Here is a 22,761-nt window from a genome sequence, read left to right as displayed (position 1 = left end):
TCAGAGAATATCCAAAAAAGAGAAAAAAGGTTCCAAAGAGATATGCTAGATAAATCCTTTTCACTTGGAATCACTGTGATGTTCATATTCTCCTTGCCCTCACACCATTCTGAATTATATTTCTGTGTATCCATATGGATAATCTAACTAGGAAAATACCTTTCTGAGTATGAATATTAGAGTTGGGCTACCATGACTCAGACTAAAGCAAAATGACCTTGATGATTCATTCCCAAGTTCTTCTTCTTCCCTGAAGGGAGGTACCTTGCCTTTTGACTCTCTATTCTTCCCCCTTTCCCTCTTTTCTGTTTCTCTCCCTCCTCTCTTTCTCTCTCTGTCTCCTTTTTCTCTCCCTCAATTTCTCTCTCCCCCTCAATCCCTCCCTCCCCTAATAGTCTTTATATATATATATATGTATATATACATATATATATATTTTTTTTTCTATAGTCTATTCTCTTTCTTCTCCAGGATTTACTCTACATCTTTTCTACTATGTCCCAGATATTCTTTGTGAAGCCTCATTCTAGTCATTGAATTGACATAGTAGAAGTATCCCCCATCCCTGTGACCTTTCTGATGCATTGATTCTTCCAGAATCTGCCTTTAAGAAGAGCATCCAAGTCAGTCATACATATCTCATTCTTCTCCAGACTGAATTCCCAACTTAGTCTCTCTCTATCCCTGTTCACCTTTCTTTAATGTGTTGCCTTCCCCCATGAAAGTGTAAGATTCCTTGAATTCAGAACTGTCTTTCTTTCTCCTTGAATTTGTATTCCCAGTGATTGGCATAGAGTAAGTACTTACTGAATGATTTTTGATAGACTGATTGTCCTGAAGATATGAGCTATAGCAACTGACTTGATAAGTTGGGAAAATAGTAGTCAAATCTAAAGCTTCATGACCAAGTGTGAAGATAATCACAAAGAGCATATTGGGAACTTTACTGGTACAAAGATGCTTTAGAGTATATCAGCTCTAGACATTGGAATAACTCAGGAAGACCTACTTATCCCTACTAGATTATTTATGTCTGACTGAATACTTCAGAAGGGAAAAGGTAATAAACAAATAAATAAATAATCATTTACAATAGAAGGTAGGAAAAGAAACTCATTATATGAATATATATTATCCTCCTCATCCTCCTTAGGAGAAATAATGATGTGATTGATTGCCAGAGTAATATTCTGGCTGAATCATACAGGACCAGAAAATTTCAATCTGGTATAACCGTTTTCTATACATATATATATATATATATATACATTTATAATATGTATATTATATTAGATATCATTAGATTATTATAAAATATTGTATATATAATATTATATATTGTGTAATTGACATTTTATATAAAATTATTTGCATTCATTCATACATTCATTTATTCAATAAAAACACTTATTAAAGAACCAACTGGAGGCAAATCTCTTCACTAGGTATTGAAGGAGATAAGAAATGTAGATAAGCAACCATCCATTCCCTTGAATAGCCTGTAATTTTTCAGTAGCAGGTAAGCACTGTTTCTTATGGGGCAGTAATATGCCATTACATTCATGTACCACAATTTGTCTGGCCATTCCCCAATCGATGGACATCTAATCTAGTACAATGCTGGGCTGCCTCTCACACAATTTATAGAAGTCATTTTGAGGGTTTGTGTGATTATACACGAGCTAGAAATCTTCCTGAGAGTTTACATGCTTCCTAGACCTCATTAAATTGCTCTCATCTTTCTCAAGCAAAATTGTCTCTTTATCGTGGATATGGCCTTCAAGCATCTTATTGTCTGTTGCTAGAAAGACACTGAGTTGAAGAGAGAATTGGCCTTTCATACTGGGGGTGGGGGGAGGGCAAGTGTCTGAAGTTTTTTTCTTTCCTTCCATCTTAGAATCAACACAGTATTGGGTCCAAGGCAGAAAAGGCTAGGCAACTGGGGCTAAGTGACTTGCCCATGGTCACACTGCTAGGAAGTGTCTGAAGTCAAATTTGAATTCAGGACCTCCTCTCTCTAGCCCTGATACTCTATACAAGGAGCCACCTACCTATCCCCATCTGATAGTTTTGAATTTAAAATCACTTCTTGAAATTCTGATAAAGAAATACAGTAGAAAACATGCTCTAGTATCTAAAACTTCCCTGATATTTCTGAGTATCATTAAAAAGAAAACCAAAATAAAATGAAAAATATATTAAAAAATTTTTTTTGTTTGAAAAGAAACTCCTATGGGGAAAAACAATACTTTTTTCTTGAATTAAGAGGCACTTGTAATGCTTTACTTATACTCTGAAAACTTCCTGTGTAAGCAGATAATCCTATTAAAAAAGGGCACTGGTCTGAATTTCCCTAAACACAGAGGGAAGTCCCCCATAGTCAAATCTCTGTAAAGACTTCAAGTCTATCATGTGAAAAAATTCAATGGTGAACCGAGGAGTTTTATATGCACTTTTCCCTCCTTTCTATTTTATTTTTCTTCTGATATCAAAATATCAAATAAAAGGACTTCTATATAAGCCATAGAAGAGAAGGAGAAGGTGAGACTCATTCTTGTGAAGCTGATTCACACTAGAGAAGAGAGAGAAGAAAAAAGAGCACAGATTGTACCTGGTGATCTCTGTATCTGGGAGGAGGCCCATGTGGTAGTGAGGGTAGGGAGAGCTGAGAAGGAAGCTTTTGTCACACTCAACTGGGGAATAATGCCGGGGAGAAGAAGGTTTCTCGCATAGTTTGTTCACAGTGCTGTAAACTGGTTCAGGAGGCCTAGTGACAAAAGGAGAAAGAACAAGTCTGTATGAACAATGAACATTATATTGTGGCCATCATCAACACCAAAGTCTTCCTTTAAAGTCATAGCCAAAGAGTGTGGTGAGGGGAAGAGAGAGAGAAAGCCAGGAGGACCAGGGCTGATATTCTGCCTTGCCACATACTGCCTGGGCAAACCATGAACAAGTTCCTTAATTTCTCCATGATTCAGATGATTCTAACAATGTAAATCAAAGATGAGTTGTTGCTCTGCATTGGAGAGGGGAGTTTCTATACCAAGAATTCCTTCAATTTATCAAATCACCAGCATGGACAAAATAAAAAAAAAAAGAAAGTTCTCCAAAGATTCCTTGATCTTTTCAGTTCAACATCAGTATTTCTTTTAGAAAACAGGTTCCTCTGTTGAATAGATTTAAAATGCTGTTGATGATGGCCATGACATTCCTCTTGCCTATAAGTATATAGTTGTAATTATCTGATTATTAGGGTGGTTAAGTGGTACAGTGGATAGAATGCCAGGAATCGAGTCAGGAAAATCTGAGTTCAAATTTGACTTCAGATATTTTCCTAGTTGTGTGACCCTGGACAAATCACTTAACCCTGTTTGCCTCAGTTTTTTTAATCTCCCAAATGAACAAGAGAATGAAATGGCAAACTACTCCAGCATCTCTGCCAAGAAAACCCCAAGTGGAGTCATGAAGAGTTGAACACAACTGGAAAACAACTGAAAATTACCCGATTAGGGAAGAGACTGGAGACCATACGATACAAAAATCCCCAAGTAATGGAAATGGGCTTGTTTGGACTGGAGAGGAGAGTAATGTGGTAGAATATATGATAGCATTATTCAGCTATGTGAAAGACTGCCATGAGGGAGTCAGATTAGATTCATCTGCTTGCCCCAAGAGAGCCAAACTATGAACCACAAGTGGAAGCTATAGAGAGGCAGATAGCTGGCTGAATAAAAGGAAACAATTTTCTGAAAAATGATAAGTGTCCAAAAGTGGAATGGATTGTCTTGGAAGACAGTGGATTTACTCTTCCTGGAGATTTTCAAGTACAAACTTGAAGATCATTTGAGGAGGATATGAAAAGTCAGAGCACTGTATATTTTTATATTTTATTTTTCCAATTATATGTAATAACTATTTTTAACAGTTTCCCCAAATTATAAGATACATATTGTCTCTATTCCTTCTTTCCCTTCCCCATCTCTGAGATGGTAAACAATTTGACTTGGGTTATCCATGTATGATCATGCAAAACATATTTCCATATTGGCATGTGAGAGATTACACATATCAAACTAAGACACAAAAATAAAAAACAAATAAACTAAAGTGAAAAATAGTATGCTACAATTTGTATTCAGACTCCATAGGTTCCTTCTCTGGAGGTGGATAGGATTTCTTATCATAAGTCTTCAGAATTGTCTTGGATCACTGTATTGCTGAGAGAAGCGAAGTCTTTTACAGATAATCATCATACTATATTGCTATTACTGTGTATGTTCTCTGGGTTCTGCTTATTCCATTCTGCATCAGTTCATATAGGTATTTCCATGTAGGTCTTTTTATGAAGTTCTTCTGCTTATCATTTCTTCTATTTTCCATCATAATACCATGCCACAAAAATTTCAGAGTGTGCATTATTGTGTACTTTGTGAATCCAAACATTAAAAATGACACAGTCTGTGCCCTCAAGGAGTTTATAATCAAACAGCCAGAGGTGTTGCTGCATGCACATGTATATACACAGGCATGTATGATACAAAGTAGAATGTGGTGTGAACCAAAGAGAGCTTCAATGTGTTCTAGGAAAACGTAAAGAGAGAGGAATTATATTCCTTGAGTATGCTCAAGGCATGCAAGGTGGCTCTGTAGATGGATGGAAATGGGAATGTACTTATGAGAGCAGAGACCCATGGAGATATTGCTCCAAGTCATAACATATTAGAGTTGGAAATGTTTTTAGAGCTTATCCCAGAGATTCTTAACCTAGGGTATGTGACCTTTTAAAAACTGACAAGTGTATTTCAGTATACCTGGTTTCTTTTGGAATATTATGTATTGTATTTTATATATTTAAACCTGTGAAAGAGTCCCCAGCTTTCACTCAACTATGAAAGGGGTCCATGTTACAAAAAAGGTTAAGAACTTTTGAATTCTAAATCAATCACTTCATTTTATAGGTGAGGAGGATAAGATCCAGAGAGGGCAATGAAGCAAAATCCCTTGATGAGTGAGAGATTGAACCAGGATCAGAAGCAGGCTTTTTAATGCTTGTTGCAGAGATCTTTCTGAATGTTACTTTGTCATTTCTCTTAACTGAAACTTCAGATTGGTTCATAATGCCCTTTGTAGACAAAATTTAAAACTATAAGAAGAGTATGCTTTGAAGGGTATAAGGATGCTCCAACCAATTGGTTAGTTAATTAGTGTTTATTAAGAACATACTATAGATAGACAGCTAGGTAGCACAGTGGATAGAATGTCAGATTTGGAGTTGGGAGGATCCGAGTCCAAATCTAGCCAGACACTTCCTAGCTATGTGACTCTCAGTAAGTCATTAACTCCAATTGCCTAGTCTTTGCTTCTCTTCGGTCTTATATTGATACTAAGATAAAAGGTATGGTGTTTTTTGTTTGTTTGTTTTTTGTGGAAACCCTATTACATGGCAGGGATTTTGCATGTACTGAGGTTACAAAGAAAGTCTGGAACACAGTCCAGGCAGATCTGAATGATTAGAGAAAGGAGAGAGAAATATCTGAGTATTGGTTATTATTCAAAAAAGGGAGATTCAGTTAGGGGACTGATAGGTTTTGAACCCAGGACTTCTAGACTTAAAGACTGTGACTCAACCTACTCTGCTATGAAGCCTATCAGGCATATCATTTTTTCAGAAGAGAAAATGGAGCCTCCCAGAGGTCTATTCAATTCAACAGACTAAGCATTTTGCTCCAAATCACCCAGTTGTCCTTGGTAAAGGACTCAACCCCAGGCCTTCTGACTCCAAGTCATGCTCTTTCCAAGACAACAGGTTCTGCTCATGAGTAAAGATAAGGCACAACAAGGAGCTCTGTGACAGGTTTTACTTGTCACATTCCTGTTTGGGTGGCTGATTCACTACAGCAGGAACCAAATCAAAGACAGTAATATGAGAGAGAAATTCAGTCTTTTTCAAGGAAAGCAGATAACCTCACTCAAGGCCTGGATACTGACCAGATGAACTCGATGTGCTTCTAGCCTCATAACACTTTACAAGTTCCAGCTGCCAAACAAACCAGCCAGTATCAGCTACAACAAAATGAGTGCAGGTTCTTTGCAAACCTTCATAAGCAGCACTGAGAGTCAATTCAGATGGATGGAAGGGTGCCTGAAAGGAGATACCTAATTAAGGAAATGAGCCGCTGTCTGAATCTTGGTTAAGGTCTTAAAAACTCATTCTTATAGCATTTCAGGAAGTCAGTTCTCCCTTCCAGTAAGGCTTGTGTCAGTTTTATTAATCTGGCTGGCAATGACAGCCCAAATGACAACGAGACCAAGTTTTCCAACTAGAGTAGAGCTGTGGTTGTTCACAGGCATATGATTTGAAAAGATTTCAATTCTGGAGAGAGAGAGAGAGAAAGGGATGGGGAAAGAGAGAGAGAGAGAGAGAGACAGAGACAGAGAGACAGAGAGACAGAGACAGATGGAGAGACAGAGAGACAGAGAGAGAAAGGGAGAGGGACAAAAAAGGAGAGGGAGAGAGAGAGAGGGAGAGAGAGACACAGAGACAGAGACAGAGACACAGACACAGACACACACACACACACAGAGAGAGAGAGAGAGAGAGAGAGAGAGAGAGAGAGAGAGAGAGAGAGAGAGAGAGAGAGAGAGAGAGAGAGAGAGAGAGAAAGGGACAAAAAGGGAGAGGGAGAGAGAGAGAGGGAGGGAGAGAGAGAGACAGAGAGAGAAAGAGAGAGAGAGATGGAGACAGAGACACAGATACAAAGAGAGATAGAAAAAAAGAGAAAGAGAAACAGAGAGGGGAAGAGGAGGAGGAATGGAACAGATGGAAAAAAGGAAGGAAGAAGAGGGAAGTAGGATGAAGGGCAGGAAAGAAGTTGAGATAGAGAATGGAACTAATTAATAGCAATTTTTAGAAAAAAATTCATCAGATATATAATGCAGAAAAGGCATGACTCTAATTAAAGCCCTCATCTCCCTCTTTGTCCCTAGTTCAGGGAATTATTGCCGAGTAGGATGGGGGATATAACAAGGTATCATCCATTCTTTCATTCTTGCCACAAGTATCTATGAAGCACCTCATAAGAATCTAGCACTGGAAGATGTACAAAGATAATCGGGGCACTAAGAGTCCCCACTCTCAAGGAAACAGTTTTAAAATAGAGAAAGGGGAATAAGATATGTACAAAAAGAAATATACAAATTAAAATGTTCTGATTATATGAGGAATGCCAAGAACAGTTACATCTAATGTACTCTTTTTACTCCACCATACTGTTTCTTTTATATAAATTAATTTTCACTTAAAATCAAAAACTCTTCTTGACCTGCATGGGGCACTAGAGTAATTCAGGAGGTGAAAAATTTTTCTCTGATTCTGATTCTCTCTCCTTTTACTCCTACCCCTCTCCATCATTCTTTTTTTCTTCATCCACTTTCTGCCCTATTGTCCCTATACCCCATGTCTCTGCCTCTCCTTGTTTTCTTCTTTTCTTTCTCTGCCTCAGTCTCTATTCATTTTCCATTTCTGTGTCTCTCTATGTCTCTGTTTCCTCCTCATTCAACCCCTTCAATTTCCCCTTCCCCCCGCAAAAGACAAACACATGCTGCTGAACATCATGAAACTTTCATCTCCTTCTCCCTTTGGAAGGGTTAGAAGGAAACACTATTATTTCATATTCTGCAGGTTTAGTAAATTTCCCATTTGGAGCTGACTGCAGTGACTTGGGCTTCAGCTGGTGCCTCCAGTACCTTTGGCAGCAGAGACTGCTGAGTTGTATAACATTCAGGATTTATGACTTGTCTCCAATCAATTACTCACTGTCTCTACTCTTATTAATCCAGAGATGTAGCACCTGATATTGCAGCCTCATTTTTGCCTGGCACACAGCTTTTCTTTCCTTCCCAATTGATTTTATTTTACTTATTCTTGCCCCACCACCCCTTATTCCCCAAGGCCATAAGCTAAAGAGAACACATATCAAATCCAAACTCTACTTTCCAGATTGTGAGGGCACTTGATATCTCTGAGAAAAAAAAAGATTTTAAAGATTACCTTGCAAAAGTTCTCTTTTTTCAAACATGGATAATAAACTAAGGTTAAAGTCCAAAGTGGCTAGTTCTTCTCAGCCAGAATGAAAGTTTCCTAAATAGAGAATTGCTCACATTCATATAGGGTAGTCCTAAAATTGCACTAAAACTTTTGGGACACTCTGTATATTGATCAGCAAGCATTAGTAATTAGTGTAAGCTATGTATACAGTACTCTGTTAGGCAATGGAGATACAAGGAAGAAACTAAATAATCTTTACAATGAAACAACCAATAAACATTTACTATGCACCTACTATGTATGAGGTACTCTGATAAACACCAAGCATAGAAAAAAGGCAAAAGACAGTCTGTGCCTTCAAGGATCTTATAATCTAATAGAGGAGCCAGCATACAAATACATACAAAGCAAACCGCATACAGGATAAGTAGAAGATAATAGAGGGAAGCCTCTACAATTAAGAGAGGCTGGGGAAGGCTTCTTTTAGAAGGTGGATTTTTTAAAACCCTTACCTTCCATCTTAAAGTCAATACCTTGTATTGGTTAAAAGGAAGAGGAGTTTTATGGGCTAGGCAATGGGGATGAAGTGACTTGCCCAGGGTCACACTTCTTAGAAACATCTGGGACTTCATCTGAACCCAGGACTTCCCATTTCTAGGCCTGGTTCTCAATCCATTGAGCAACCTTGCTTCTTCCGTAGAAGGTAGATTTTAGATGGCACTTAAAGGAACCCAACAAGGTCAGTAATTGGAGCAAAGGAGGGAGAACAGTAGGGGCATGCTGGAGAGCCAGAGAGAATTCCTGGACCTGAGAACTGGAGCATCTTGTTCATGGAATAGCCAAGAGCCATCTCTGGATAGAAGAGTTTGTGCTGGGGAGTAAAATGTAAGAATAGAAAGGGAGAAGGGAGATACATAATGAAAGGCTTTGAATCCAAACAGAGTATTTGGTATTTATTCCTGGAGGCAATGGGGAGCCACTGGAGTTTATTGAGTAGAGATTGTGTGTATATGGGTGACATTATCAGATCTTCCCTTTGGGAAAATCACTTTAGTGGCTGGATGGAAGATGGATTGGAGTGGGCAGAGAGAAACACCAATAGGAGGCTACTGTGTGAGTTTATGAGAGTCTGCACTAGAGACTGTCAGAGGAAAGGTGTATCTGGGAGATGCTGCAAAGGTAAAATCAACAGGACTTGGCAACAATCTGGATATGGGGAGAGGGTGAGAAATAGTGAGGAATCCTGGATGATACCTAGGTTGAACCTGAGGGACTATGTGGTTGGTGCTGTTTTCTACAGTACTAGAGAAGGTGGAGGAACAGGTGAGGGTTTAGGGAGAAAGATAATGAGTTCTGTTTTAGACATATCTAGTTTAATACATCTGCTTTTCATCCAGTTCAATATATCTGAAAGGCAGCTGGAGATGTGAGATTGGAGGTCAGCAGCAAGAGTGGGGCAGGAAAGGTAGATTTGAGAATCATGAACACAGAGACAGTAATTAAATCACGGGAGTTGATGAGATCACTAAATGAAATAGTATAGAAGAAGGGAAGGTACAGAACCCTTAGAGAGGCTCTAAGGTTAGAAGGTATGATCTGGAGAAGGAACCAGGAAAGAAAAAAGAGAAGGTGCTGAATGATTAGTAATCCAAGACTCAGGCTTGATTTGGTGTATTGTTAGTATGATAAGAGGTCAGGGATTCAAGAGAGGACAATACAGAGTTGAAATGGTTCACTAAGCATTCAAGATGAGAAGAAGAACAGATGGTGGATAGTGCAAGGGAGATGGCTTGGGAGAGAATTCAGTTTTGATGAAGAGAAGGCAGAGGAAGTATAGATTATGGATGAATAAAGGAATTTCAGAATTCTTGGACATGGAGTTGTTCTTGGATATGGTTAAGATGAGGTGGAGGAGTAGCTCATGGGAAGTTGAGGAAATGAGTAGTGGAGTATCTGAGAGAGAATTAATAGGTGTTTTTAAAAAATCTTTTCCTTTGTCTTAGAATGGATACTATGCATTAGTTCTAAGGCAGTAGAGTGGTAAAAGACTGGGCATTTGGAGTTAAGTGATTTGCCCAGGGTCACATAGCTATGAAGTGTCTGAAGCTATATTTACTATTTGAACCCAGGATCTCCCATCTCTAAGCCTGACTATGTATCCCCTGAACCACCCAGCTGTCCCTAGAGAATTAATATATATATATATATATATATATGTTGAAGTCTACTAGTAAAATGACAGGAATTACGGAGGAAAGATATTATAAGCCAGGTATCAAACTAATTAAGGAAGGAAGGAGAGTGACCCAGGTGTCCATAGATAACAGTTACCAGATTTTCGTTGAGTAACAGATATTAATAGTATGAACCTAAAAAAAAGAGAGGTTATTGAGTGAAGGAGGAAAGAGGAGAACCAATGGAGAGCAATGTACTGGAAGGTATCCAGGAAGGTTATATCATCTAGGGAAGACCAGGTTTCCATAAGAGCTGATAGATGGAAGGATTAGGAAAGGACCCGATTTAAGATGAAGGGAATTTTGTTGTTTATGGAATGAATATTCCAGAAGGCACAGTAGAAGAGATAGGTGGAATTAAGAAGAAACTTTAGGGTAGGAGGGTTGAGGGGAATGGGAATGAGGAATGGAGGGTTAGGGGTGTGGATGGGGTTTGGATAATAATCCAGAGTAATTGGGATGTGAAGGCTATGACAAAATGTAAGAATTTTCATCATGGAGTAGAAGGCACCACTCCTTTACCCTCAAAAGACAGGTACAACAGGTTATAGGAGACCTGATGCTAAAGCTCTACAAGTTTACGTTCTTTCAAGGAAATAATACATACACATATATGCGAATGAAATATATAGTGCTTTAAGGTTAGCAAAGCACTTATCTCATAGATATAACCTGAGGTATATAGCATGATTAGGGTCACTTCCATTTACAGGTGAATCTCTAAAAACTTAAGTAGCTTTTTCTGGAATACACAGCTGGTAAGGACTACAATTTGAGTTACTAAATTCCTCACCATAGATTCAGAGCTTTTTCTAACCCCACCACACCAGGTATGGCTATCCCAGGATGTGGGATAACACATATTTTTGAAATATTAAATATTTTAAATATTTACAACATTAATTATTAAATATTAAAATATTTTAAAATATTTAATTTAAATTTTATAACTGGGTAGTTGGTATAATGGGAAAAGTCTGCTCTTGGGGTCAGAAACTCTAAGTTTGAGTCTAATATTTTCCATTTTGGTTGTATAATTTGGGGCAAGTCATTTAACCTCTATGACCCTTTGTTTTTTTATTGACAAAAGAGGGATAATAATAATTCACTACTTCCATCATAAAGTTGTGAATTAATGATTGTGTAATGTATTATTATTGTATTATTAATGTATTATTAATGCCCTGCTAGGTCTACCAAGCTAAGAAAACAAAAACAAAGTTAAAACCACGAAACACAAATGTCCAATGGCTCTTATTCTCAAAGTTTATCAATAAAAAGGATCAATAATTTATGGGAGGAAATATGAAAGAAAAGAATCAGCAATACAAAATGAAGAGTCAGAAATCTGTATATAAATGGCTAAGGAATGGGAAATGAATAAAGCAAGAGAGTTATTTCTTTCAGTTTTGTGTTTCTTGTGTCTGTAGAAATTGTGGAAGATAGTTCTCTAAATCTATTTGTCTGTGGGGAAGGAGGAAGAATAGAGACCTATTGAAGTTGAATTACAGAATCTCAGAACTGGAAGTCATCTCAGAGGTCTAGTTCAACTAAAATTTCCTCATGAATTCCTTTACAATGCTCCAGTAATTGGTTATTAAAAAAAAACAAACCTTACCTTCCATATTAGAATCAACACTAAGCATTGTTTCAAAAGCAGGAGAGGTAAGGGTTAGGCTATGGGAACCAAATGACTTGCCCAGGGTCATACAGCTAGGAAATATCTGCGATCACATTTGAACTCAGGACCTCCTATCTCCAGGACTTCCTCTCTAGCCATTGAGCCACTTAGTTGCAACTCCTCCCTTTTTAAAAATAATAAAGTTAATTGATTATTTAGGCAATTTATCCCTGTAGTAGTCTATTGCATTTTTTGCCAGCTCTAATTGTTAGAATTTTTTTTCATATTTGGTACCTAATCTGCCACCAACATTTATCCATTGCTCCCAACAAAAAGAGGCAAAATAGAAATTTGGGGAAGTCACTGAGTTATAGATGAGATGGATAAAATTCATGACTAGAACATTCTGTAGAAAGTTAACACTTTATTTTTTATTTTTAAAGATTTATTTTTATTCAAAAATATTTTATTTTCCCAATTACATGTAATAACACATTTCAACATACATTTACTAAAATGATAAGATCTAAATTGTCTCCCTGTATCCCTTTCTTCCCTCCTCTCCAAGATGGTAATCAATTTGATCTGAATTATATATATATGTGTCATCATGCAAAATCCATATTGGTCACTGTTGTAAGAGAATAGTCATATAAAACCCAAACTCAATGTGAAAGATAGCATGCTTTGATCTGCATTTGACTGAAACAGTCCTTTCTCTGGAGGTAGATTGCATTTTTTGTCTTAAGTTCTTCAGAATTATCCCAGATCCTAATACTACCATGAATAGCTAAGTCTGAAAGTTAATACTTCACTAAAAAGGAACTGAAAAGATAAAAAGGCAGTGAAGTATCATTTTATATTGAAAAAATATTCACAGGGAGAAATTCACAATCTAATGTAGCAAACTGTTATGGAGTGCATTTGGATGAGAATCGCCAGATGGATGAATAAAAACAAAGTTGGAATGGGTATAAACTACAAACCACCTGGAAAAATGGACAAAATTGATTAAGAATTCAGGAAACATACTGCAAATTTGTCAAGGGTGAATGGAGGAATGGGAAACTCCAATTATTATTATTATTTTGGAATAAATTCCAAATCTTGAATTTGGATTACTGATAATTTCATCCTTTTACATTTAAAAGATCACTGCTGTTCTAGACTTGATTCTGACCAATGATTTGCAACTGACCTATGAAGAAGAAACTGGCAGAACTTTGAGCAGAAGTGATTGTTTCATTTTAGGATTCCTTATAGAGAAAGTAAGGAAAGCTTGACACACTTTACACTTTAGGAAAGAAGACTTCAATGTGTAAGAGGAATGATTGGTAGGATTCAATAGTATATGATTCTTTGATGCCAGTTGGCTAATTTGGGATAAGAAGTATTCAAGATCAAAATCTAATAGCAAACACATACAATGCCAATAAAGAAGAAAAGAAAGAACTGGCAGGAGACCAGTGTGGATGTACAGGGAACTCATTAACTAAGTTAGATTGTAAAGAACATGCATAGAAAATTGGAAGATAATTGAGGAGGAATACAAAGGACTTGCACATTCCTATAAGAATAGTGTTGGGAATATCATGACTTAAAATGACACAAAAGTTTCTTTTTAAAATATTACATTCCAGGCAAGATGAAGAATAAAGAAGGCACAGAGATATTACTTGAAGTAAATAGATAAGACCAATTAATACACATTTATTAACTGCCTACCATGTTTTTCAGGTGTGGTGCTAAGGTTAAAAACTAGTCCCTACCTTCAAGGAGCTTACCATCTAATAAGGGAGATGACATGCAAACAAATATCTATATAGCAAGCTCTATACTGAATAAGCAGGATATAATTAGGAGAAGAGGGAAGGCATTGGAAATAAGAGAAAAGGGTTCTTATATAAAGTAGATTTGACTTGAAACTTAAAGGAAGTCTGGAGGTCAGAAATTGGAGCAGAGGAAGGAGAACTTTCCAAGAATGCTGGCCAGCCAGAGAGAATGCCTGGATCTGAGAGCTGAAGTGTCTTGTTCATGGAACAGCCAGGAGTCATCACTGGATGAGAAGAGTTTGTGTTGGGGAGTAAGGTATTGGGAAAATAGAAAGGTAGGAGGGGGTGAGGTTATAAAGGGCTTTGAGTGATAAATACAAACTTTGGTATTTGCTCTTGAAGGTGATAGGAAATCACCAACATTTATTAAATTGTATGTGTGGAGTGGTTGGGAAGAATGCCATGATTAGGCTTTCCTTTTAGGAAAATCACTTTAATGGCTGAATGAAGGATGGATTGGAGGAAGGAGAGACTTGAGGCAAGAAGGAACAAGGCCAGTAGAGTATTTCAATAATCCAAATGTGAGGTGATGATGGCCCCACACTAGAGTGGCAGTGTCAGAAGAGATAAGTGAGAAGTATTTAAGAGCTGCTGAAAAAGTAATAATGGACCTTGGCAATGGATTGGATATGGGGGTGAGAGATGGCGAGGGATCAAGATGACTCCTAGATTGTGAATCTGAAGGAGGTTGGTATTTTTCTCCATAGTGATTGGAAAGTTAGGAAGTAGAAGGATTTAGGGGGAAAGACAATGAGTTATATTTTGCACATACTGAGTTTAAGATGTCTACTGGAAATCCAGTTTGAGATGTCTGAAAGGCAGTTGGGGATGTGAGATGAAAGGCCAATAGAGATACTGAGGCAAGAAAGATAGATTCAGGAGTCATCATCATCAAGATGGTAATTAAATCCACAGGAGCTGATGAGATCATCAAGAGAAATAGTCCAGAAGGAGAAGAGAAGAGGATCTAGGACAGAATCCCAAGCAACATGTAGAGAACTATCTTAAGCTTATTTTACTCTTTTTTTCCTACCAAAGAAAATTATCTTTGTCAAGGAAAGGATAGAATAATAATGATCAGACAGGGCTTGAAAGTCAAAATAAGTGGAAATATTACAAGAGAGTATCAAGCTGTTCTCAATGAGTTAAAGTTACAGGGTTGCCAGAGGTATGTATAATAATTCTGAGTGAATTAGTGGATGTGATACAGGTACAACTGTTATGGATCTTAGAAAGAGGTTTAAGAGATGTACCATAGGAACAAGGAAGGACAAATGTTTGCTGACTATACAAAACAGGAAAAAGGATGAAAAACTTTAAGCATAAGCCAGTGAGTTTGAGTTTGATTTTGATTTTTTGGCAAATATCAATTAACAATCAATCAGTAAACATTCATTAAGTGCCTATGTGCCATGCCCTGTGCTAGTACAGAACCCTGTGAATATAGTATTCAAGGCACAGCTTATAATTATTCAGCAACATCTGAATATAGCTTTAATGGACAAAATGGAAGGGTGTTAGATAAATGATAATATAGATTTTGTGAAGAAAATCACAGATTGTACTGAATCTCTAACTAGAATTGAACTCATTTTCTTATTTGGGTCACACCATAGGATAGGAATTTGTGTATTTATTCCAATGTTATGTTCTTAGGGACTAGAATTCTTTAAATACCTTATTCTCTAATTGGGCAATCCTCCTAAGTAAATAGTCTGTCCAAGGCCATCTGGCTGCTAAAGCAAGTCACACATGAAACATCTTTAAGAGCTGTTCAATAATGCTACTGCAAATCTCTACCACCCAGAGGCATGGGAATGACCTCCCTCATGTTCAGCATTCTGAGCAGTTTCCTACAAGAGAAGTAGGACTTGGCCTCTCTACTGAGAATGCAACTGATGAGTTTTAATTGGGATTTGGCTGCCTCTCCAAAAGAAACAGAAGCTACCATCACTTCCTATTAGGACACTAAATAAGTATTGGATAGAAAGGGGATTCACAAGCTTATTCCTGAATTGTGGATACAGGAATGAGAGACCCTGCTGGATTTAGGATTGAGGGTAAAGGTCTTCTCCACAAAAAGCTTCCCAAGATGCTCAGGTTGAAATGGAATGAGTTTCTATAACTCTAATACTGCATAGCTCAGTTTTAATGGGGGACAGATTCCCCATTGGGAAAGATAGGCAGAAAAAAATACAGATTATGTTGACATAACTTCTAATTAAGCTAATAAGTCAGTCATCTGAACATTATGCTGTTTACTTACTACTATTTTAGTATTTACTTGGCACATAGTAGTCACTTAATAAATGCCTTTTCAACTGAATTATTTAGTTTGCATATAAATGACTTTGTTAACCTATCTGCAGAATTATTTTCATTTCCCTGGATATCTCTGTTGATTTCAGATTATTAAGACATTTGAGGCATTCAGTACAAGAGAGAGAAAAATTTAGTGAATCTTGGTGTTGCAGAGACAGCTAAGGGATTACTGCATAAAAGGCTGGATTTAGAATTAGGGAGACTTTGAATTCTTACTCAGTCACCCACTAGCTTTGTGATCTTAAGCAAGTCTTTTAAATCTTCTCAGGCTCAGTTTCTTCATCTGCAATATTGGGATACTAATAGCACCTTCCTCACAGGGGTGTTGTGAGAATCAACTGGGATGTTGTAATACTGCTTTGCAAACTCTAAACTTAAATAAATGCTATGACTATTATCAATATTATTTGGTGAAAAGATCATTGGACCTGGACTCAGGAGGGATCTGGGTTCAAATACCAATTCTAACATTCTCTAGTAGGAAGACATGAATCTCAATTTCTTCTTTTGTAAAGTGAGATGCTGGGGATGCAAAAAGGAATTTGTCTAAGGGCAGAGTAACCTCAGAAAAGATAGAGTGGTAAGAAGGAAATAAAAATAAAAGGAAAATTCTCCTTGTATCAACTGCTCAAAGATTCCTGTGAACCTTCCTTTGTGTGACTATGTGATTCTGAGTGTCTCCATCGAAGGCAGAATCTTCTTTCACCCTTCCTGGACTCTTTTATGCCCTTTGGTTCCTTCTACTGAGTGTTTATTGTTCTCTCTCTCTCATAGAGACCTGTTGGTCCAATGCATCCTGCTTTGCCTTCCAGAAAATAAACTTACCACTTCCCCAGAAGCAGGCAGGTCATACCTAGGTAGTGTTATTAGCAACTTTCTGCAGAGTAGGCAAAACAGAGTATACAATTGTCAGCTTAGATACATCTGCACAGGTTCTGCACAATGGAACATTAGAGAAAGGTAATAAAAATTTTATATAGCACCTAGTATGTTCCAGGCATTGTGCTAAGCATTTTACAATGATCTCATTTTATCTTTACAATAATTGTTTGAAAGTAGGTTCTATTATAATTCTCATTTTATAGTTGAGGAAATTGAGTCAAATAGAGGTTAACTTTATTCAGGGTCGTACAATAAGTCCAAAGTTGCATTTGACTTCATGTCTGCCTGACTCCAGCCCCAGGGATCTATTCACTCACAACCACTTGCTTTCTTTTATTTTTTTGCAAAAGAAGTGTTTGTGGGCTACTCATGAATTGTATAAACTTGTAGAATGGAACGGATCCATGAATCAGCCTGTTATAGACCAATCATTAAAAGATTGTGCAGGTAACTAGGTAGTGTAGCAGATAGAGCACTGAGCTTGGAGTTATGAAGATCTGAGTTCAAATCCAGACTATGACACTTACCAGCTGTGTGCCCTGGGGCAAGTCATTTAGCCCCTCTTTGCAACAGTTCTTCATCTGTAAAACGGGGACACACTGGAAAAGGAAAGGGCAAACATCTTTGCCAAGAAAACCCCTGGACACTGTCCAGTGGTCATGTAGAGTCACACATGGTGACTATATGAATGAAAAACAAGGCTGCAAATGAGATGCAACTCATTACCATTCAAGCACTATGTAAGAGAAATGGTATCCAATGTGTCAGGAGAAAGATGAATGAATGGGAAAGGTGAGCTGGTCATGGGAAGGGAAAGCAATGTGATAGGCACACTTCATTTTCCAGTGCTGTCTACTCTATGCCAAGAGAGCTAGAAGGAGGTTAAAAGAACATAGACAAAGAACTAGAAGAGACCTCAGAAGCCATCTCTTCCAAATTTCTCATTTTCTGAGGCAGGAGGCAAAGGAAAGAGTGCGTTGATTTGTCCCAATGTAATATACAGAGAGGAAGTATCAGAAACAGGACTTGAATTCAGGCCCTTCCACTCCATAGCAGAATCTGAGCCCATGTCTTTCCTTACTCTAAATTCAATGCTCTTTCTATTATGAGGAAAATGTTAGGGATAGGCAGGAAATTTGGCAACTGTTGGATGTATGATGACTAAGAAAGAAAAAAAAACAGAAAGTTTGGAGAAGCTCCAGTCTTTGGGAGAATCAGTGGTTAGCTTCCTGAAATGAGGTATAGTTATTGTTGATGACTCTGATAATTACATTATCTAAATTATAGCTCTCTGTCAAACAAAGCATTGTGTCCTGTACAGAATAGAGCTTAATAATACTTCTCCAATCCAATTAGTCCTATTTTGCAGGCTGAAATTTTACCATTATAGGTAAGCAAGAAAAAGGAAAGTATTGCCTGACTTCTACAGGGGAAAGTCCTCTTTCCTTGCTTAAAGATTTCATAAAACTTTTCCTGGGCATCTTGTTTGCACTTGCATCATGGTTTCTGTGTATGTATCTGCCTCCTGATTCAACTGTGAGTTGCTTGAAGAGCAGCTCTGTGCCATATTTATCTTTATATCCCCCAGGGTCTAGAAAAGAGTAGCTGCCTCATAATTGTTTAGTGAAAATGTGTTTTGAGAAAGAATTAGGTATAATAACTCCCAATTATATTCCACTCTAAGGTTTGTTATAAATCACTTTCCTTATAATGCCACTGTGAAGTGAGTAGTGCAGGTAATATATTTTGTTTTTTTGAAAGAGAAGTTCAAGTTCAGAAAGATATTTCCCCGGGACCACACAATTATTAGATGCCAGATCAGGGACACTGGGTCTTCTAAGGTCAAAGTCCACTGTTCTTCCTACTGCTTTATACCTTAATGCTTTTGCTGTTGGGAAGGCTAGTAGAAAGTAGAGGAAGAATTAAAAGTACTCTCTTCCAATGAAGGAACAGAGTTACAAATCTAATAAGAAAACAGGAGTTTGTAGATATTAATCTGGACATTGGAGCTATACAATTATCTATTCCCACATTAGACAAAGGGCTTTATTTATAATAAATACAGCTAACCAAAAAATAAAAAGCTCTAAACAAATTGAAATCTATGTACCAATCTGTGAAATAGATAAAAGATACACATAAACCTGCATACAAGAGACACAGGTTAGTTGTAAGAGAACTTGAAGTCAAAAGACTAGAGTGGTAGTTTTGGTTCTTATAGTTATGTATATTACAACATGCCTTCCTTCTCTGCATTTCTACTTTCTTGTATTTAAAAGGAAGAATAACTTTAGTACCAAGAATCAGTATAAAAGACATCACTGAGATCCTGTATATCAGCAAAGAAAATGGTCTAGACACATAGTAAAGCTAAGAGTTAGAAACAAACATTATTATAGATTGCAATAGTATCCATGAAATAGAAAAAGAACCAATGAAAGACCTCTGATAATTTAGGTCAGTCTATTTTGAGGAGTTTTTTTATGAACTTTTTTAAATCAACTACATGTAATAAGAAATTTTCAGACAAGTTTTCATAACTTATATGATCGAACTTACCTCCCTCCCTCCCTCTCTTTCCCCCTTCCAGTGCTGGCAGGTGATTAAATCTGGGTTATACATGTATTATTATACAAAACATATTTTCATATTCTTCTTTTTTTTAAAAACGAGTAATCTTATAAAGCCAAACTCCAAAACATAAAACCACATACACAGTTGAAAAATTGTATTTTTCTATCTGTATTCTGCCTCTAACATTTCTTGCCCTGGAGATAGGTAGCATTCTTTGTCATAACTCCCTCACAATTTTCCTGGATCATTGTATTGTCAATAATATCTAAGTTTGTCACAGTTGGTCATTCCACAATATTGCGGTGACTGTGTCAAATGTTTTCTTGGTTCTGTTTATTTCACTCTGCATCAGTCCATGAAGGTCTTTTCAGCTCTTTCTGAAATCATTTTGTTCATCATTCTGTATAGCATAATATTATTCCACCATCATTATATACCACAAATTGTTCAGCCATTCCCCAGTTGAGGGGCATCCTTTTAATTTCCTATTTTTTGCCACCACAAAAAGAGCAACCATAAATATTTTTCTATAAGAGGTTCTTTCCTCTTTTTTTAAGCTCTTTGGTATACAAATCTGGTACTAGTCTTATTTTTGATTCAAAGGATATGCATTGTTTTATAGCCTTTTGGGCATAATGTCAAATTGCCCTCCAGAATGATTGGATCAGTTCACAGCTCTACCAGCAATGCATTAGACTCTCCATTTTGTATCATTTCCTCCAACATTTATCATTTTCCTTTACTGTCATATTGGCCAATCTGACAGGTGGTACCTAAGGGATGTTTAATTTGCATTTTCCTAATGAAGGGGGATTTAGAACATTTTTTTTCATATGATTATTGATAGTTTTTATTTCTTCATCTAAAAACTGCTTATTCATATCCTTTGACCATTTATCAATTGGGCAATGACTTGTATTCTTATAAATTTAGTTCTTTATATATTTGAGAAATTAGACCTTTGTCAGAGAAATTTGTTATAATTCCCCCCCAGTTTGTTGTTTTCCTACTAAATTTGGTTGCATTAGTTTTGTTTGTCCAAAAACTTATAATTTAATATAATCAAAATTATTCATTTATATCTTTTAATATTCTCTCTCATTTGGTCATAGATTCTTCCCTGCTCTGAACTATTCTATGTTCCCCTAGTTTATTTATAATATCACCCTTTCTGTCTAAATCATATACCCATTTTGATCTTTTCTTGGTATAAGGTATGAGATATTGATATATTCCTAATTTTTGCTCTATTATTTTCCAGTTTTTTTATACTGTTTGTCAAATAAGAGATCTTATCCCCAAAGCTGGGATTTTGGGGTTTATCAAACAGGAGATTGCAGAGGGCATTTACCCCTATTCTATTCCATTGATCTGCCCTTCTTTTTCATAGCCAGTGGCAGATTGCTTTGATGGTTACTGCTTTATAATATGGTTTAAGATCTGGTACTGCTAGACTACTATTCTATATTATAAGGAGTTTTTGGAAGACAGAGATCAGAATTGGAAGGATGAAAGAACATGGATAGATTGTGATTTCTGTTGGTAAAGGGAGCAGTAATAAAGATGACATGTCACATTTACATGCCCATCAAAGACTGTCTTGTCTTAGAGAGCCTATCATTCTAGCCCTTATGCAGTTCAAATATTCATGTGTGGGTGTTCAAGCAGCCCCTGAAATAAGTGTTGGGATAGAGAACGACAATCAGGATTTAATTGGTTTTGAAAGGGTATTTCAGATCTCAAATCCTATAATTGTCTGGGACCTTAGCTCTTGTGGGAAAGTCATTAAAAGAACACTCAATTTTAGCTTGATGCATTTCCACTTTTGTAGTGTTTCTGGCTGAGTGTGGTAACTCATAGCCCTTGTTTATACATTAAAAGAATCTCACTCTGTCCCTGTCATGGAGAGACTTTCAAGTCAATGAATACCTGCAGAGGGTGTTTGTGAATAGTACCTGGTCCTAGAAGTGAAAACTTTGACAGAGTCATAGGAATTAGTGGCTATGAAATAACAAAGATTTTTATCGATATCACATGCTTGATGAATAAAAGAAATGGGACATCTAGCAAAAAGCAAAACGATGGAGCCGGCATAGGAAATGGGCAACACCAGGGCTACAAATCATGCTGGGCACTCATCCCCCAGCTATATAGGATCCTCTGACATGTTCTTGACTATGTTTCCAGGCCTGTGAATTATCATAGAGTTAGTCCCTCTTTTCCTTTAAGATACAAGAGCAACACTATCTTCTACATGAAGCCTTTTCTAAAACCCTTAACTTCTAGTGCCCAAACTACTTTATGCATACTTGTATTTATTCACTTCATATTTTTTGCAATATACCTGTACTTATTCCCTCTTCCATTAGAATATATTGCAAGTAGGGGTTATTTAACGTGTTTGTGACTGCATCCCCAGTCTAGCAATGATGCAGTGAATTCACCATCTTCATATGTACCCCCTTCCCACTCCTTTATTCCTTCCCCAAACAAATGCATTCCACATCCTACACCTTTGCCTGAAGCCAAGGGATAAAGCTAAAGTTAACATAATTAAGTCTATTGTAGAGACATGACCAGGAAGAGATGAGCACATCAAAGAATCATTTTTCTGAGATTCGCTGAAAGGTCAAGCACCAGAACACTTCATTGGAGCCTGGGCAGTTTGGTACTATTGACTATAGCTAGGAGACAGGATTATTCAGAGGTAGAACCACAAAGGCAAATAAACTTATTTTTCTTGGAGAAAGGGTGGGAAAGGTCAAAAAGGGAGAAGGCCAAAGTATTCAAGAAAAAGGAATATCCTAAGAGTAAAAAAAAAAAAGCACGATGATAAATATCTCTGCAGGGCTCCCTTCTGTGGGCGATGGTGCTACAATGTGATGTCTCAAAAAATACAAAATATAAAAACACAATCCTCCTCTCTCCTCAAGGGGTCCAAAGAACAGATCATGATTATTTTTTTTAATCTACAACACCTGAGCAAATTGAGTTGCCAAATTTGATGTTGGGCTGGTCTGCATTTCAATTTTCTCACAAATCGATAAAGTAATCTTTGAAAGCTTTTAGTCTAATTAAACTACCTAAGACAGAATGCCAAGTTAACTGCATGAGTTAACACTATTTATTCAGCTCAGCACTTATGAATGCCAATTTGGACAATTTCAGAATATAAGAATTATTTGAAGGTTGGGGGCTGGAGAGGGAGTGAGGACCTTCCCTCACAGGAATCTCAATCTGAATTCA

The 22,761-nt window shown here is 37.1% G+C and overlaps 1 protein-coding gene across 46 annotated transcripts in view; it reads right to left on the bottom strand.

The window, feature by feature from the left end:
• The window catches only part of DLG2 (discs large MAGUK scaffold protein 2), a 2,177,398-nt gene that overhangs the window by 622,364 nt on the left and 1,532,273 nt on the right, over positions 1-22,761 (bottom strand). For 38 of the 46 annotated variants that reach the window (XM_056825173.1, XM_056825188.1, XM_056825175.1 and 35 more), the window contains one exon: positions 2,612-2,767. The exons of the other annotated variants lie outside the window; for them this stretch is intronic. In XM_056825173.1, coding sequence (XP_056681151.1) covers positions 2,612-2,767 — 156 coding nt within the window. The remainder of the gene's footprint in view (positions 1-2,611; positions 2,768-22,761) is intronic. 46 annotated transcript variants of the gene reach the window in all.

This window comes from Monodelphis domestica, chromosome 4 (assembly GCF_027887165.1).
Source record: "Monodelphis domestica isolate mMonDom1 chromosome 4, mMonDom1.pri, whole genome shotgun sequence".
Classification (NCBI taxonomy): Eukaryota; Metazoa; Chordata; class Mammalia; order Didelphimorphia; family Didelphidae; genus Monodelphis; species Monodelphis domestica.
This window is presented reverse-complemented; position numbering and strand designations above follow the sequence as displayed.